This window comes from Ips typographus, linkage group LG1 (assembly GCF_016097725.1).
Source record: "Ips typographus isolate SLU linkage group LG1, UJ_Ityp_2.0, whole genome shotgun sequence".
NCBI lineage: Eukaryota > Metazoa > Arthropoda > Insecta > Coleoptera > Curculionidae > Ips > Ips typographus.
The window spans coordinates 6,407,840-6,425,536 of record NC_138422.1 but is presented as its reverse complement, the minus strand read 5'-3'; the positions used below and the strand labels follow the sequence as shown (position 1 = coordinate 6,425,536).

General features: G+C 32.7%; 2 protein-coding genes across 8 annotated transcripts; one reads left to right on the top strand and one right to left on the bottom strand.

Annotated features, from left to right (window-relative positions):
- Nucleotides 1–1,136: 1,136 nt before the first annotated feature.
- On the bottom strand, nt 1,137–8,258 carry LOC145736418 (uncharacterized). Of its 5 annotated transcripts, none has more exons than XM_081990868.1 (6): nt 8,124–8,258; nt 4,724–4,859; nt 4,267–4,326; nt 2,498–2,757; nt 1,666–1,888; nt 1,137–1,292 (listed from the first exon to the last, which is right to left on the bottom strand). In XM_081990868.1, the coding sequence occupies exons 1-6, from the start codon at nt 8,136–8,138 to the stop codon at nt 1,165–1,167; spliced, it is 822 nt and encodes a 273-aa protein (XP_081846994.1). In that variant the 5' UTR covers nt 8,139–8,258; the 3' UTR covers nt 1,137–1,164. The 5 variants fall into 5 exon arrangements, with proteins under 5 accessions (XP_081846994.1, XP_081847004.1, XP_081847012.1 ...); XM_081990878.1 differs by having other exon boundaries at nt 4,733–4,859; XM_081990886.1 differs by lacking the exon at nt 4,267–4,326.
- Nucleotides 8,259–14,879: 6,621 nt separating this feature from the next.
- Nucleotides 14,880–17,325, top strand: LOC145726474 (uncharacterized). Of its 3 annotated transcripts, none has more exons than XM_081975588.1 (7): nt 14,880–15,009; nt 15,287–15,410; nt 15,731–15,813; nt 15,874–16,063; nt 16,124–16,479; nt 16,538–16,616; nt 16,670–17,325. In XM_081975588.1, the coding sequence occupies exons 1-5, from the start codon at nt 14,941–14,943 to the stop codon at nt 16,240–16,242; spliced, it is 585 nt and encodes a 194-aa protein (XP_081831714.1). In that variant the 5' UTR covers nt 14,880–14,940; the 3' UTR covers nt 16,243–16,479; nt 16,538–16,616; nt 16,670–17,325. The 3 variants fall into 3 exon arrangements, with proteins under 3 accessions (XP_081831714.1, XP_081831705.1, XP_081831724.1); XM_081975579.1 differs by having other exon boundaries at nt 16,527–16,616; XM_081975598.1 differs by lacking the exon at nt 16,538–16,616.
- Nucleotides 17,326–17,697: the final 372 nt, after the last annotated feature.

Sequence of the window (17,697 nt, the reverse complement as noted above, 5' to 3'; positions counted from 1 at the left end):
GTTTGTGCCAGACTAGAACTAGAGATTAGACTCTATTTTTGACCTAGGTCAACAATGACCATTAAGGTAGGGAAAAATAATTTCTCAAGTTACTAATCGGTCAATAATGATATGTTTATCATGTTAGTAGTAGAAAAACTATTTAATTATACAGTGCGAGTTTCTAACTTGGAATAAATTAAGTAAATCAGGGCATGGTCTTTTTTTTGAAAATATGCTCAGATTCGTGGATTAAAAAGAGCATAATATTAAGTTTAACATGCCTAGTAGAATGTCAAACTTTCATTCCTTTTCGTTAACAAAAATTAATGAACACGGAAAATTAAAACAAATCTAATTAAATTAAAAAATGGTTTTTCAATAAATGCTCAAAATGTTGTCCGCTGACTGACCAACTGACAGCAGCTTAAACAAAACTGATTTTTTTTTCTCTTTTTATCTGTTCCTGAAGATCTGAACGATGTAGTTCCGAAGTGACCTCCTCCAGGACCTCCCCAGTGACCCTCTGCACCAGTGTAGGCTAATTTTCGTCGATGTAATTAGAAATCTTCAAAATAAGTTCCAGTTTTGTTTAGGCTATTGTCAGTTAGTCAGTCATATTCTGGCCATATTTAATGAAGAAACATTTTTCAATTAATATAGATTTTTTTAGTAACTAATTTTTGTTAAATATTGTTTCAATGACAAGGAATAAAAGTTTTATATCATTTAGAGTGATTTAAATTTTTTTAAAACCACTAGTAAATAAAAAAAAAATTTAAATCGTTGTTAAGCGTTTAATAATTGACTAATAATAAGACGTTATCATTAATAAATAATTTATTTGTCACCGTGTTTTTTTTCTTATAAAGATTTGCTAGAGCTACATGCGCATTAATATAAAAACAATATTTACATTATTTAAGCTTATAAAATCTAAGAATATCAGAGAAGCACTATTATAATACCGATAGTATAATATAACAAGGAGCTAATATTTTGATTTGAACAGCCTATAATCTTCACATGTTGACACAATAACATCTCAACGACATACTCAGTACGTGATCACTTAGAACAAGTAACATCATCATTTATATTAATAAATAGTAGTGATATAGAAAGTATTATTGCAGTTAATTGCTTTGATAATCCAATATTTTATTATGTATTTACAGAATCTGTCTAGTAAGGACCGCTTGGTCCTGGTGGTCCATAGTTGGAAGATGGACGCCCTACTGATGTGAATGAGCTTGAAGACGATCCAACTGACAAGCCTACACTGGAACCACTGATCCCTAAACCAGAGCCACCTGTTGATTTGAATGTATCACGATTAATAAGTTTTTCTATGTACCAAATAAAAGAACCAATTTAAATTGGATAACCAGTATTCATAAAATGTATTAAATACTGTACTAGAGGAACTGAACAGGGTCGAAACTATAGTCTCAGAAATAATCTGAATGTAATCATAATACCTAATATAATATTTCACAATATTTTAGTTGCCGGAAATGTAATTTATACAGTCAACATTGAAAACCATGCATAGCTCTAATTTATTTTACTAAAACAAATAGTCACTATATTTAGGTAAAAAAAAAATGTTGTATCAATCTCCATACTACTTTTCATAAAATCAATCTGGATTATAATTATGTGAAGATTGTTTGATTAACTCACCTCCAATAAGTTGTCCACCACTAGTAGCTCCAGCACTAGCACTAGCTCCTGCAATTGCACTAGCTCCAGCACTAGCGGTAGCTTCGGATCTGGCCTTGTATCTGATGAAGTATACTTCTGGTTTGCTAGGAGCAGTTGGGGCGACAGTAGGCAAAGTGATATCGGCCACATCATCAGGTTTCTTGACCAGTACGTAGACCAGGGTCTTTTCTTCATTTTTAGCCTAAATAAGTGCGGCATAATGAAATTATGTTTTATGTTTATATTGTAAATTAATAACAAAAAAAATCAGCTAGTAGTAATTACTGAAAATTGGCAGTTTGGAAAGCACAAACAAATGCATTCAGAAAAAGATACAAAAAGAGAAAGATAATTAATAATTATAACTATTTTAGCTTTTATACTAACATTGCTATTCTCTAGAAGTAAACAGTAATAAATACAGATTTTTTTAAAATAGCCTTGCAGTAAATTAAGTAACCCAGATTTTAACTCTTTAAAAGGTTGTATATGTTATTCATAAAAATTTTAAGAATATAATTTGTTGCAAATAATTAAATTATGATGTTATTTGTGTAAAAGATTCAGTGTCAAACTTAATTAGATAATTTATTTGCAAATGTTTTACTGCTTTAACTAAAAAAATGAAATAATGAATACTTTACATCTAATAGAAACATTAAATCTAAACGATGAAAAGAACCGTTTTAAAAAGTATTGTATTGAAATGTGCATTTTATTTGTGTAAAAATGTAGAACTTCTTAGAATGTTTGGTATACGCTGCATTTGGGATATCTTGTATATTGTAAAACATAAAAAAATTAAACAAACCTGAGCTTGAAGGATTTGTTGCTGTTGGAGATCATACGACGGGGCCTTAATAAAGATGATCTTGTAATGTTTGGTAGATTGTCCAGCAGAAATGGGACGTTGTGGTCTCAATTCTTCAGGCTCTGGAGGAGCCACGTGAACGTAAATGTGTTTTTGCACCAAAGTACTGCCTGCGCCAGTATAACCACCTGCTCCAGTATAACCACTTGCGCCAGTATCACCCCTTATATTAGAAGGTTGGTGACCTGTTGAAGCTCCGGCTAGGACTATATACACGAATATAGTTGTACATGACATTTTAGGTATTCTTTTACAATCAATATGATTATGACATTATACAGAACTTTCATTCCCATTTTCATTTCGACCCACCTTAAAAATAGCTTCTTTTCTTGGATCAATATTGATTTAAAGATAAACCCGTCCAGTCAGATTTGAAGAAAAAACTTTGGTTATGTAAGTGAAAAAATTGTATTACTTATCCCCTCCCCTCTCTTACAGTTAACTTTACTTTGATGTGTCAAATGGGGTAACTCATAAAAAAGCAAATTTAGAGTGTTTGAACTGTAGTATCAAATGCTCTAGTTGAGCCGGATTAGTGGCAAGACAGTGAAAAACACCGTTTTCAAATTCTTTGCTAAAATTTAAAAATGGTTTAGTTGGAAATTTGTCGCCATAACTATGATTTTTATATCTTTTTTAGAAAGAATTTTTATAGGACGTCACCAATTTACAAAAAATGATTTACCACTAATAATAATAGATTTCCAGGTGGGTGCTCTATTTCAATTAAACTGTTGTTAACATTACGTTGGGAATTGACAAGCAAATTCATCGATCACTTAATTGCTACAAAATCATTTAGTAAACATAACATTGTTTTCACATGTGTTTCTTCATTATTTAAATCTATTTATTTTTTATATATTTGGTAAATTGTTTGAAAGAAAGTTCTGTAAATGACAAATTTAACGTTTTAAATGATATATGATAATGTTAAGGTAAAGCTATAGATGATAGTGTCTTTATTGTTCCATGAATTCTAAGACTGTAAGTGAAATAATTATAGTTAGTGTGAAATGTGTTTGTACGATTTGGAATGTTGAAAGCGCAGCTCTATATCGCACGTGTGCGTGATTAAATATTGTTATACCTACTCCACTAGAGTGAAAAGAAAATGCAAGTTTTAAGGGTTCTTGCAACATAGTTTTGAGTAAAAATAGTAGTTTATGTAATGTAGTAGTAATAATGTAAGCTTTAAGTGCGGGAAAACTACTTTGCGTACGTGTTAGGAACAATATTTTTTACGTTACGTTTACGTTTTATACGTTTTGTTTTTAATTTTAAATTTTTATCGACGACATTTTTTTCGCATTGTGTGCGTTATACATTACTGACTTAACTTGAAAAATTAAAACTTTGCTTCGCTTGGTTCAGCCAACCGTCGATGGTTTGTTGTTTAAATACCTATTTTTCCAATATCGTAAGAGATATTATTATTATTTATTATTAAATCCACCAATGATAATAGTCTTGATCCACTGGTAAATGTGTCAACCGCAAAAAAAGCTTGTCCAACTTGTTATTTCATTCCAAAAAATTAAAATGTGAATTAGTGAAAAGTATGGAATATTTTGTGAAGTACGTGGTTGTCATGCGATATGGTCAATGTTAAATTTAATTAAGCGCGTAAAACGATGTTAAATTTTATGTCATGCTGTTTGACAAAAAAATGGTTCATTTTGTTATTATTTGTAAAAAATAACAACCTTGTTGTTGTCTGCCGAGAATTCCAGAATTTCCGATGAATCCACTTGATCCAGACGGGCCTAGTAAATTAATAACAGATCTTTAGGGACTTGAGCGAAAAATTGTAGACAAAATATATTCATTGTAGATAACAATGTTGTACCGGATGTTCCACTATCAGAGGTTATCGTTATATAAAAGTTCCACTTGGAATCTGCTAGAAACATTTTTTTTAAACTCGTATAGAATGCTTATTTTCTATTCATACGATCATCGTACGTGTAGAAAATAAGTATCATTCTGTGTTTGTTATAAAATACATATTTGTGTTAGTGTTTGAAAAAATAATAAAGTTATTTTTGACGATTCTACTATTTTCGCTAAACTCAGCTTGTTCGAACAAAGAAACTAATACATTAATAACACTCGTATAATGAGAGATTTAAAAAGTGCTATTTAATGTATGTAATTATATACCTCCTATACCTCCTCCAAAAGACTCTCCAGTTATGCTTTGTGGAGTATAAACTACAGATGGCAAACTTGGACCAGTTGGTGCTGGATAGTTGTACTGCGGTTTCGCGTAAGCTAAGGTGGCACATAGTGCAGTAATCTGCAACAAAAATTCAGATGTCAATAAACTATAAAAAAAAAACAAGAACAACATTTAATTAGATGTAGAAAGCAATGGTTAAAAAAGTCAAAACAGACCATATTTTCAAAAACAAGGACTAAAAGTCAAGTTGCTACTATAACTTAATGGGTGACCGGTTTCGGCCTTATCCATCATCAGACCAACACATACCAGCCATTGTGTGATTTGTTTTTAGAATCTGATAATGAAAATTGTCGTTCATTACCCGTCCAAAATGAGTTTTTCATTATACGACTCTGAAAACTATCTATTTCTCGACTGATTCAACAGACAGACGACATTAAATCAACGTTATTCATTATTGTCTATAAAAGTGGCAGTGCTGCACTCACTTAATTCTAACTGTGTTCTAGCATTTTTCTTTGAAATTTGAAAATTGATGATCGCAACCACAAACACAAGTATGGCGTCACTTGACAAAGTCAAAATCAAAAATTGTCTTTTTCAAGAATAACTGATAATTAGAGTCCGGATTAAAAAGCACTAAAGTCGTGAAAAAAAGCGCTTAAAAGGCAAAATTATTTATATTATTAAAGCCTTTTGAAAGCTTTAATATTTATTTTATGAATAGTAAAGCTCTCAAAAGGTTTTTGAACTACTTGAGGGCATTTGGAAGGTTTTTGTTTAAACAGCATATTGAAGGTTCTTGAATGCTTTAGAGGCATTTGGAATCTCTTACACGGTTCACAAAATTTTTTGGAAGCTTCTAAACTGATTTAATATCTTCTGGGAGCTTCTAGACTAGTTGAAAAGCGTTTAGAATCTTTTAGACTGTTCTAAATGATTCTAGACTGTTTGGAAAGACTTCCGACTGCTTTAGAAGCATTTTGGAGTTTCTGTAATATTTTGAAATCTTTTTAGACTACTTTAGGAGCATTGAAGGTACTGGACTTCTTTTAAGACATGTGAATTTACACTTTTGGAAGCTTTGAAACTGCTTTAGAAGCATACGGAAGCTTTTAGACTGCCTTGAAATTTTTTGAGAACTTCTAGACTAGTTGAAGATTATTTGGAACCCAAGCTTTTGGCCTGTTTTGGAAGGCTTTAGACATATTTTAGAAACCAGGGAGTAGTGTAAACTATTGTTATTACTATCACTCCATTTGAGGCCTTGATATTATTTAGTTGATAATGTAAGGTTTACAATTCAGGTTTTCATTAATATTTGCTATTATACTGGAATCATCAAATTCTTCATAAAATAGATAACAGTATACACTATAACGATAACAGTATATTTTTATTTATCATTTGATGTTTTTTAAATATTTAGGAATCGTAAATTTTGGGAAAACGCCCTCTAACAGCGAAAGTGAGAATAAAAATAAAACTTTTTTCTAAATCACTGTGTAGAACAAAATATGCCTTTAAAACACCGCAAAGACGAAGTCTCTATGATGTTCATCGATAATGTTGAAATTTCGTTTATTTTAAATTCAGAAAGGTAAAAATAATTTCGATCAATTTCTCGTTTTATTGGGACACCTTATATTCAGAGAATAAAAGAACCAGTCAACTTTTTAGAATAACATCAACTTTTGCATTTTTGAAGAAAAATAAGGTATATTTGCATTTTGTGCATTCATATGTTTACACCACGTTCAGCCATTGACCTATCCCATGATTGGACCTTTGAGGTTATTGCATGCGATATCTGAGAATCAACATCATTTCAGTCAGTATGCATTTCATAACTAAAGTTATGCAACAGACCGAATAAACAACCGAAGGTCTACACAATAGTAACTAATTAAATTCTTATTGCCTATTCTCTAATACTATACAATTTTTATTAGCGTTGGTTTGTTTTTGAAATATAGGTAATCACCTGTCTGACACCGATTTTCACTATTTTTGAAGTCGGTAATAAACATTAAAATGTTGAATCAGATGCTTTTCACTTAATACCAAATGACCGAAAAAGTAAATTTACTTATAAACGAAGTGAGCTTAAAACGCCTTTTATGTATGACGAAATTTCTCTTTCATTGGCGTTTAAGTGAGGTTTAAAAAACCAGTAAAGTAAAACAATGGAGGTAATAAATTTTAACACCAAGTGTGAGCTAAGAATATGGTTTAAATTACCTAATATGGTCTACAGAGTGGTCCAACTGCTGTGCACCAATACCGAACCGGAAAAGTTTCAAATTGTTTGAAATTAAACTGTTATTTGAAAAAATGTAATGCCAAAGTAAAATCGTGAGGCTGTTGCCAAATTTTTGTATGGTTTCGGTATTATTTAAAGCAAATACAGACATTGAGAAAAAATTCAAAATTTGAACAATTTACTTGACCTTACATGAGCTAAAATAGTCAACTGACAACTTTTCTATGAACTAGTTTCTATTCTGTTGTGCAACATTGTTGCGATACAAAAATATCCAGAGAACTTGGTACCTTTAGATCGAAAGATGACGATTTGACAGTGTCATAGTACCCTTTTGATCAAGTGCTTACTGGACACCCTGTGCAGGCACTATTACTTAGAGACTTTTTTGTCAGGACAAATGTTTGTAGAGGAAAATTTCAACAATATCATAGAAAACAATGTGTTGGAATTATTAGGGATTTACTTATTGGATTTTGCATGCTTTTGCACACTAACCAAGAACACCCAAGGTTCTGAATCTTCTAGAAAAAGTGAGTTTGGAAATCAGAAACCGTCTTAATGATGCACCTGGTTTTCTTTTTTTTTGTTATTTAGGTTAACTTTGGCAAAGCAGCAAAAAGGTACATTTTTAACGATATTTTTGTGGTACTTTCTCAATATTTTATGATAGTATTAACATAGTTGACTGTCCTTATATCTTAAGACAGACTTTTGGACACAAATTTTACTCTACTGTTGGATAAGAAGAGATGGACCACAAGTTTGGCATTCCAGATGGGCAGATTTGAATCCGCTGGACTGTTTTCTGTGATAAACTCACTTAAAATCACCATCTCTTTAGTACATACAGTGTGTCCATGGTTTTAATAAAATAAGTTCTAGATCATATTTGTTTTTTTAAACATTTTTGAAAAATTTGAATTTTTTTATTTTATCATAAAATTTTTTTTGACGTTAATATTAGGCCTAAATTAAAACTAAGGGCACTTTTCTACATCCAGTTTTAATGCTCTTTAAACTGGCGTTGTCAGTTTTAATATATTTTTTTTTAATATTTGAAATTTTTGGTAATTTGGTCTACTTAGGAAAAAAGTATAATAATAATTACTTACAATATAAGTCCTCATCCTAACGTTTCTCACTTAACCACCACTAAAAACAGACCCCAAAACTCTGTGCCGAAGTAGTATTGGCATTTAGCTTTTATACGAATCACATTCCTGACATAAAAATCTCATTAAGGGGGGAAGAATCTTTGGCGTAGTCTTGTGCTTCTTGAGCCGGCAGCGATCTTCAATGGGAATCGCCCATACCAATTGCGGCAAACTACGTAACATTTAAACAAAAGTGAAAATTGTCAAAAGGTTGCGACCTCCGTAGCTTATGGATGTAATAATTGGATAAGTAATAATATTATAATCCCTTGAAAGTTATTGATTATATTCGATTTCAGGATGGAGGAATTTGTCGTGAATCTTAAGTCATTTTACTTGTTTTTAGGATATTAATAAATGTCTTTAGGTGGAGAAGGAAGTCACGATTGCAATATTTCACACCTAATTATATTATTATTAACAAGATTATATCACAAATAACTAATAAGTATTTAAAAATACACTACTACTGTAGTGCTTCAAAACGCTTTTTTAAAGCACTAGTGCATTAAAATGCTATTTTTAATAGTTCAGTAGCGTATTAAAAATCGAATTTTTAATCCGTTTGTAGAAAAAAAATATTATTATACCATTTTCCACGATCAACCAATCATGCACTAATACTCCAGATGTGCAATATTTAAGTAAATTGTAATACTGTTGGTAGATTGTGATTGGTTAAGGAAAAATCAGCAAGCTGAAAGTTGCTTTTTTTAACCATCTTTTTTCTACAAAAACCATTCCATTACGGAAGCACACTACTAACTACTGACAGATCATTGTCAAAATGCAATTGCTGCAAATCCCTATTACGAGTAAGTCCAAATTACTGCTCTTAACTTAAAATATGAAAACATATTCCAGCTAATGTAAACCAGTACCAAAGTTTTCTTAGATTCAAGGATTTCTTAAGGATGTGAGAGAGGTTACTATACCCCGCCCAGGCAAGGCGCACCCTTCTTGCAATCTCCATCGTTTGCTTTTCACTCCCTAACTTTATTTTATGGCCTAGGTACACGTATTCATTCACAATTTCAATATTACTATTGTCTAGGATGACCTGGGTGTTACAAGGACTCATGATCTTGGTCTTACCTAAGTTCATCTGAAGCCCTACTTCTTGCGATGTTTTAGCTTCTTTAACATGTTAAAACGTAAATGGCTCAAGTACTGCCTGTCAACGTTAATGCCTTTTGTCTTGAAGAACTACATTTTAGAGATAGTCTTTCTCTAGATTGAGTCTCCTTGTCTAACTGTTCTGATTATGGGAATGTTTTCTGTGTTAAGGTCTTCTATCTTTGGTAGGAGTTTTGTATAAGAGTGGAGTATCGTGAGTCTACCCCAAGGATATTAAACAGTACAGGATTGCTCGATCGGCCGATTTTGTTTCCCGGCGGCGAATGAATTCTGACGTCACAGTGGGCCTTCGGGTGCACAATACGCACCGGCCCGAGCCGATACCGGCAAGATTGCGCTTATGGGATTAAGCACTCCTGTACTGTTTACCGTCCTTGAGTCTACCCTACCCTTATCCAATTCATTTAGTACTGTCCATTCTTTTATCGAGTCAAATGCCTTTAGTTGAGGAGTTGACGAACCAAATGTGAAAAGGGACATTGTATTCCCTACATTTTTCCATCAGTGTCCACACAGCCTGGTTATAGTCGGTGGTGCTCTAGCCTTTTCTGAATTCCCTATGGGTTGATAGAAGTCTAGTTTTTTAGTTTTTTTTGCTGTGTGTGATTTGTACAAGCTAGATAGGATTTCGATGTTACTACAGTCTTCTTTCTTAAATATGATATTGACCTCGGCGTTTCTCCATCCCTTTGGAATGCCCTTCTCCAGATATACTTATTGTGCAGTATGAGGATTGCTTTTTTCAGTGTTGCTCCTCCTACTTTCAGCATTTCTTCAGTAATGCGGTCTTCTCCTGGAGCCTTACTATTTTCTATAAATTTCAGTGCTTCTTCTAGTTGAAATGTATCGATCTCCGGTATTTCCTCCGATCCCACATTCAGAATTTGTGCTCCGCTATCTCTGTTGTAACCTGCGTCTAGCATTTCCACCTGGCACATCATTGTACAAGTATCAGCAAGTTTATGGATTGTCTGAAGAAACATTTAAAAACCCAAAGAACATCATAACCGAATCACCCTTGCATAATTTCTTGAAAATTGCTCAACTTTGCCGCAATTTACGCTTTATTGTACTCGTATCTCCAAATAACCGAGATTCTCATAGTGGGGCTTGAAAAACGAACACCCTATGTATTATGTTACTAGCTTACTAGCAAATTTTTTAGGGAAAAAACAGAACATTACATGTGTGATTATACCGGTGATTAATGAAACGTTGATCGATTAGGAAGTTTTTATTGACTGGCTTGTTGGACAATGAAGAAAATAATATTCTCATTATCAAATGCAACCAATGTCTAGTAATTATTGCACCAATATACAATTTGCATTTTAAGATTGTTTATCGTCGTTACGATTACAACATGCTCTATTTTAAAGCATTGTTATAAAAAATGTGAAAAAAACTGGTTTTGTTTCGTTAAATAAATTATGTTAATGACTAATAAGTTTACCCAATCCTTACGTTTTACTAAAATTATATGCTTCAAATAAATAGAAAAATCATTCTAATTGCATTTACTCTTAATACTCTTATTGCTTAACAAAGATGTGCCCGTTATAAGTTGTATTCAGCCTTTCGTTTCACATAAATAAAAACCGATTTGATCTTGTTTTGTTGCACCAACATGTGAATCTAGCATAGACCAACAATGTTAAGTTTTAATTACGAGTTTTCTGGCCGCATTAAATACTTTTTTATCAATTGTAGATCCTAAAATCGCCACACTCTTTCCAATAATCTTATTTAGGTATAGTTCCAAGATAAACGTTTTGAAGGTACAGTTTGCAAACACTATATTAGAACTCTGCATGTTTGATTGAAATAGTAGTAATTTAATTTCATATTGATTTAACTTTTTTCTTCACATAGTTCAATCATCTGACTCAAGAAAATGTGCAGTAATTCTAATTCACTTGCTAGGGCTTGTACTTGGGTACATCCCACACTTATCACAAAAAAATCTCATCAAAAATTCATTACATTCTTAACTTGGTGTACACTAGCAGCTTAAAACGAATGACACGCAACTTACATAAAGAGATGTACTGTAAGAGAAAGGTCGACTATTCTTCCCATATATGCCTCATACTACTAAACAGCGCAAATCAAAATAGGTAATAACATATCCAGCGTCATACAAATTACAAGAAGGGTACAACAAGGATATGTGCTGTCTCCACTCCTATTCAACTTATATTTGGAAGCCATATTTCAAAAGGCTTTGTACTTACCTGTTCCGATTTCCACCTTATCCTAAGACTCAGTGCCACGTTTGGACACGAAGGACTGCAATTAACAAATTAGAGGCTTTCGAGATGTTGCAGTACTGCACAATTCTGAAGATAGACTAACAAACAAACGACATATCTGGGGCAAATAATGCAAAACGCTAAATATCGATTGTTGCATCTTGCAAGACAACATCAAAGGCCGGAGAGGGATCGGAAGGAAAAAAATGTTCAGGATGCGAAATATTAGACAGTGGAGAGGGTTACACTATTTACAGTAGTTGATACATATCACAAGGTATAGAGAAGCAATGGAAAATGTTATCGCAAACATCCATTAGAGGATACGCATTGGAAGAAGACGGATACTTCATACATTCATTGGGAATTCTCTCAGTTCCACATCATACCATCTATGTCTCCCTCCTTTTCATTCTCCTCATCCAACGCTGAATTCGGATGGTATTCCTCTAACAGTTGTTTGTCTTATTCATCACGCTCACCAGTCTCTTTGAGCTTGTTTCCCCTCTCTTGATGCTACTCCATTTTCTCAATACTTTCCAAACTTTGTCCCACTAGTTTTGATGTGTTTATAATTCTTCTATTCTCCAATTGTCCAAAACCAAAAATAATTAAACCAGAACTCTTATTTGATTATTCCTATCGATTTGTAAGGTATTACTGGAATAGCAAATATCTCTATAGTAATAGTATAAAAAAACAACTTATTAAAAAAAATCAGTTTAAAGTATATGCTCCACACCATCCCATTTACCAAATGAAAATTCATATGTTTTGATATGAAAGTCAAATTATCTAAGATAATTTTCATTACATTGCAGTAGTGTTAATTTATCATAGTTTCTGCTTGATTTTCTTTTCCAATAACTTATTGCCCATGACAGCAATTATTACAAGATACAAACGATACCCAGACAAAAGATATCTTTATCAACATATCGATCTATACCTCTACACACTGTTTCGCAATGATGTAATTGCTGAAGCGAACAAATTTGAATAGTAAATTTATGATTTTTTTATTAGTTACACCTACATTACCTACATTTAAATTTAATGTTTGTAGAATTGTGAAAAAGAATAACAGTTTTTAGCCGAAAATTATCTTCTTTTGTTACTTTCATCTAATTTGCATCACGCAAAGGTCATCAAGAACATAATCAAGACCAACCTTTCTGAAAGAAATTACAAATTGAATGAATTGCCCTGTCCGAAAAGTGTCGTTAATCATGATGATCGTTGATGCAGAGAAACGTTTTGTAGGAACATCCTCGGTGTTATTGATTTCACAAAAAATTATCAGTTAAGCAACTGTCTTGCACGTCCATCAAGTGTTTAACATAAGAAATAGTCAATAATGGAACTATTAAAACCCCCGTATTTTTTTATACCAACCAAACATTGCGAGATTGTGTAAGATTAACTTTGAACTCTTATTTTGAATACATTTGATTCTAATTTATATAATTTAGTCGTAATAAATCATTTAAAGTGTATAAAAATATCGCAATCATATTTTTTGCACCTGTGTAATTTGGTTACCAAATATTGTCTTGTTTCAAGTTTAACTGGAATTTAAGGGATTTATTTTAAAACGTTTTATCATATAATTGGTCCCTGCAGAATAAACATTCAACATTTACTGAAAATCACTTCCAATTTACTGACCGACGTTTTGTCATATTATAGCTCATCAGAGAGGCTCGATAACTAATGAACAAAACTTGAAATAACTGGAATGAAAAAATGTAAATCAATTCAGGTATGGTGGAGCATCAATCAGTCGATGGATCAAGACGAAAAAATCAAGGCTAGAATAAAATAAGCTAGAAGAGCGTTTCTAAAACTCTGTTCTAGGCAACTTAACATTCATCTGTGGGAAAGCCTTGCTAAGTGCTATGAATGGTCTGTTCTGTTCGACTCTTTCATGCATGATTCAATGAATTCAAGATGAGTGTGTACAGAAGGACGCTCAAATTCCCTTGGACAATCTGATCTACCAACGAAAATATACTCATCAGTATTGGGCACGATGGAAGCTCTTAACCACCCTCGAGCGGCGCAAACTGGAATACTTCGGACAATTGATGAGTGAACCGCTTTATAGTCTGCTTCGGCTTATTTTGAAAGACAATATCGAAGAAAAAAAATGGATAGGCCGCAAAAAGCTATACTGGCTTCAAAATCTCTAACAATGGACAGGGCTAACTGCTGAGGAACTTCTCCACGTAGCTCAAGATAGAGATATTTACAAAGAAGACGTCATTATAGGAGTCAACAACGCTTGATGATATGAAGCAAGAGACTGTAAAAAGAAGAAGACGCCGGGGATTAGGTTGCTGTGCTGTTTTTTGGTCACGGGCATTTGACAGCCTAAATCATCAATTAGAATGCCGTAGTATTTATCCTTGGAGTCATCGAGTTTTATCTCAATGAACGTAGATTTCGAGTGCAAATTGACGACTGTTCTTCTGAGTCTAGATGCATATAAGTAGATGGAATGAGTGGTTTACTTTTCTTCCTAATCCTTGTAAATGATATGTTCCAGTATGTGCCTCAAGGCAAAAGATAATATTTGCAGATGATACGTCCATTGTACTTTCTGCTAAATGATAATGCTCATTTCCAACAGGAAGTGTTTCTGTGATTATAGATTCATTTGAAACGTGGTACTAACAATTTCATACTCAAAAATTAAACTCAATTTATATGAAATATAAAGGAAAAGTTTTAATCGAGCAGCATACTTGCTGTCACAGCAAGGTGAATGTCATATCAACAAACAGCTGATTTTGTTAATAATTTATAATGGTCTACATGTGCAGCATTTGTGTAGATGAATTCAGTTACATTTAATTATTATTCTAAAGATCATAAGAAGAGGACAAGAGAACTTTAATTTCCTCCTTCTTAGTATTTCTTGAGAAACCGTGCATTATTTTTTGAGATCTTCTCATTTTTTAAAGAGTGAGTTTGTTTAGTTTTGTGGTTGTAGAAGAAACAGTACACAATAAAATAAGTACTAAAATTCATGCCAACTCTGCAATTTCTGTCAATCATCCGGTATTTTTTGAAATATACAATTATAGCGAGAAAATTATGTTGTATTTTCTTCTTTATGACAAATAAAACAAAATCTAATGGAATTATGGTTTGCAGCAATTAAGGATAACAAAGAGGACATACAGTCATAAAAACACGTTACGGATAAAATCTCCATTAATAGATATAATCGGAATGTCATAACAAACACACGTCCGAAAGCTAATTTCAATTGTGAAAGTAATTTTATGACAATTTTTCTTTACACGCGAAGAGTGTCGTTATTGCCACCGGCATTTGCTCATTAAAAATTCAGTTAAAAATGTGTCATTCTAACCGCCAACATGATTTACGTATTTTGTTTCTGGTTCTCTCTAAGGATGGGCACGTCGTTGATTTCTATTTTTTCTACCGTAAGTATTCAAATTCAAAGGAAGTCAAAGGTACTGTGTACCCATCTCGTATAGTGTAATCAGTGGTACGTTGCTCAATTCGGTTTCACCATATCTCGGTACGTTTTGTTTATTATGTGATATTCCGAAATTGAGAACGCTAACCGTCTTCAGTGTAACTTGTTATGATGTTTCACGTATTTGCTCACCTTGCCACTTATACCTCGATTGAAACAAATTAAGAGTACCTACAATCAAAATGTCAATAAGTTTTTAAGTTGGTTTCATTTTGTTGTAGTTAAAGGCCGTTTCCTATCTGATTGCGTTAACGTTTCCAGATGGGATTGATTTGAAAACGGAGGTTCAGGATTTTTTATTGGACATAGATTTTAGTGAAAAGTTTACGACATGGATGCTAGAAGGTAGGAAATATTCAAGAAGAAAATCATGCTGATTTGGGCCATCTGCATGGATGGGATAAGTAATGCTATGTACTGATTTACAGAATTATATACAAATTATCGTGTAAATGGTCCAAACCCATATTCGAAACAGTCCAGAATCAATAACCCAAAAAAAATTACATTTTGCGCATGATATTAAATAATATATTTCCTAACTAGTGGATAAAGTAAGTCTTAAGAAAGAGATGAAGAAACACACATGTATTGTATATTGTTAGTGTTATGTAAATACCTTCTTAGGAAAAAAATCATTTTTCCTAAAACTCATTGCTTTCCAGATTTAGATTTATGGTCAGTTTTAACCAGTTTCTTCGGTGGTTACGTGTTTTCATGTCTCTTACTAGCCCTAGGAGCAATTATGGTAATCTTTCACAAATTATTTATAACTAATGATGTATTCTAAAAGACACACCTATTTTAGTTAAAACCAGCATTATGTTATCTCTTCATATTACTTCATCTGGTCATGATCGTTCTCGATATTTTCCTCTATACTGTGCTCTTTAAATACCTAATGCACTTAGCTTTTTCGCCGTCTAGCGAGCCACAGAATTCTTTCTTTGCATTGCCGGAAGTGATTCTTTGCTTAACTTTGGCTATATTTTACATATGTAAGTACCCGTTTTAGTGTGATTTATTGGCAGCGTCAAGTAAAATAAATAATTTTACAGTTTACGAAATTTACCTGGAGGTGTGTGTGTACTGCTTCATCAAACTGGTGAAAAGATTGAAAGTGGAAGTGGAGAAGAAGTTTGCTATGCCGGTGATGCATGTACAGTCTAAACATTAAATGTATTTTGGTTTTTTTATTACTTTGATATACTATAAATTTGTCAAGTTTTTTCATGGAAGCCATAATAAGCACAAGGAAAATCAGCACATCAAAAAGTTCGTATTGTAATGTAATACGATAATTCTGAATTATTCAAAACGTTTTAAACTGGACTCGGATATGTAAATTGCAATAAAATTGGCAACCACCTACAGTGACAAAACCAACACTTTCAAGAAGGCCTTTCCAAATAAGGTAATTTTGACAAAAATATGTAGCAACTAAATAATCAAAATTAATAGCCATTTTCAAGTTCGTGTTCGTGCAAAGCGAGACTTGCTGCCGAGAAATGCACTTTTAACAGAAATGCTATACAATAACAACAAAATAAGGTTTTAAAGCACTGGTGTTAAAATTAAACAAATAATTAAATGCTATTTTGTAGGTACCATTGTCCGGACTTCTTTGGTAGTAACCCAACGAAGCCTTTCTTGCAGTCTCATCAATTTCTCCCATGGCACTTTATTGCGTTTTTTCCAAAACGCAACTATAGAGCACTTGGAGGAGAAGAAGTAATTGCTTGAAGCAAATCCTTACTTAAAATTTTTTTTTCTGATTTAGAGAAATTTGTCTCAAGATGTCAGAATGAGTAATAATATAATTAGTCATCATATAAATAAGCAGTCTATGTAAGAGAATAGAAAGAAATTTTTGTTTTTTTTTATCACACTTTGACTTTTCTTTCTGTAAGTCTGTCCTGTTTAAATTTCTAATTCAGTATGTGTTACTTATATTTATATGATAACTTATTAACCTAATAAGATTACTATAATAATAAAAAAAATTAAAATCAGTATAATAGCTTCAGCCACCACATTCTTCAGTTAGTTTTGTTCTTTCTCAGAAAATAAAACATCAAACAAGAAAACAATATATTTATTCAAACTTTATTGCCACGCTTGCTACATAGTAATATGGCTAACATAAAATCTTGTCAGAGCATTATAATTAAGGGAGCATTAAATTACTACATTGAGTATTTTTTACTTCTACCTATACAATTTCTGTCGCTAATAAGTCTTTTAGTCCTTTCTACCTATTGGAGGTAAAAATTGGGGTACTCCACGTCCATAGGAAGTCGGTCCAAACTACTTGAATGGAACATCCTTCTAGAAATTTCAAAATAAATGTTAATTCTATAACACATTTAAAAAGAAAAATACTTACTGTAGGCGACCGTTTAACTTTTGATTTTCGTTTTGAATCAAGTCTTTCTGCTCAGAATCAGAGGGTCGAGCAATGTCGTTGGTGAAATCTTTACTGTTGATCAAACCTGGAGCCAGTTCTGCCAGATCCCGAAGGCTGCATGGAAGAAACAAATATACAAGATTAGCATGTTGTACTTCATGTTTAGGCAATAAAGTGGCACCTTAACTGAGAGAAATTCCAAGAAAGCGGCTTTTTTCCGAGACA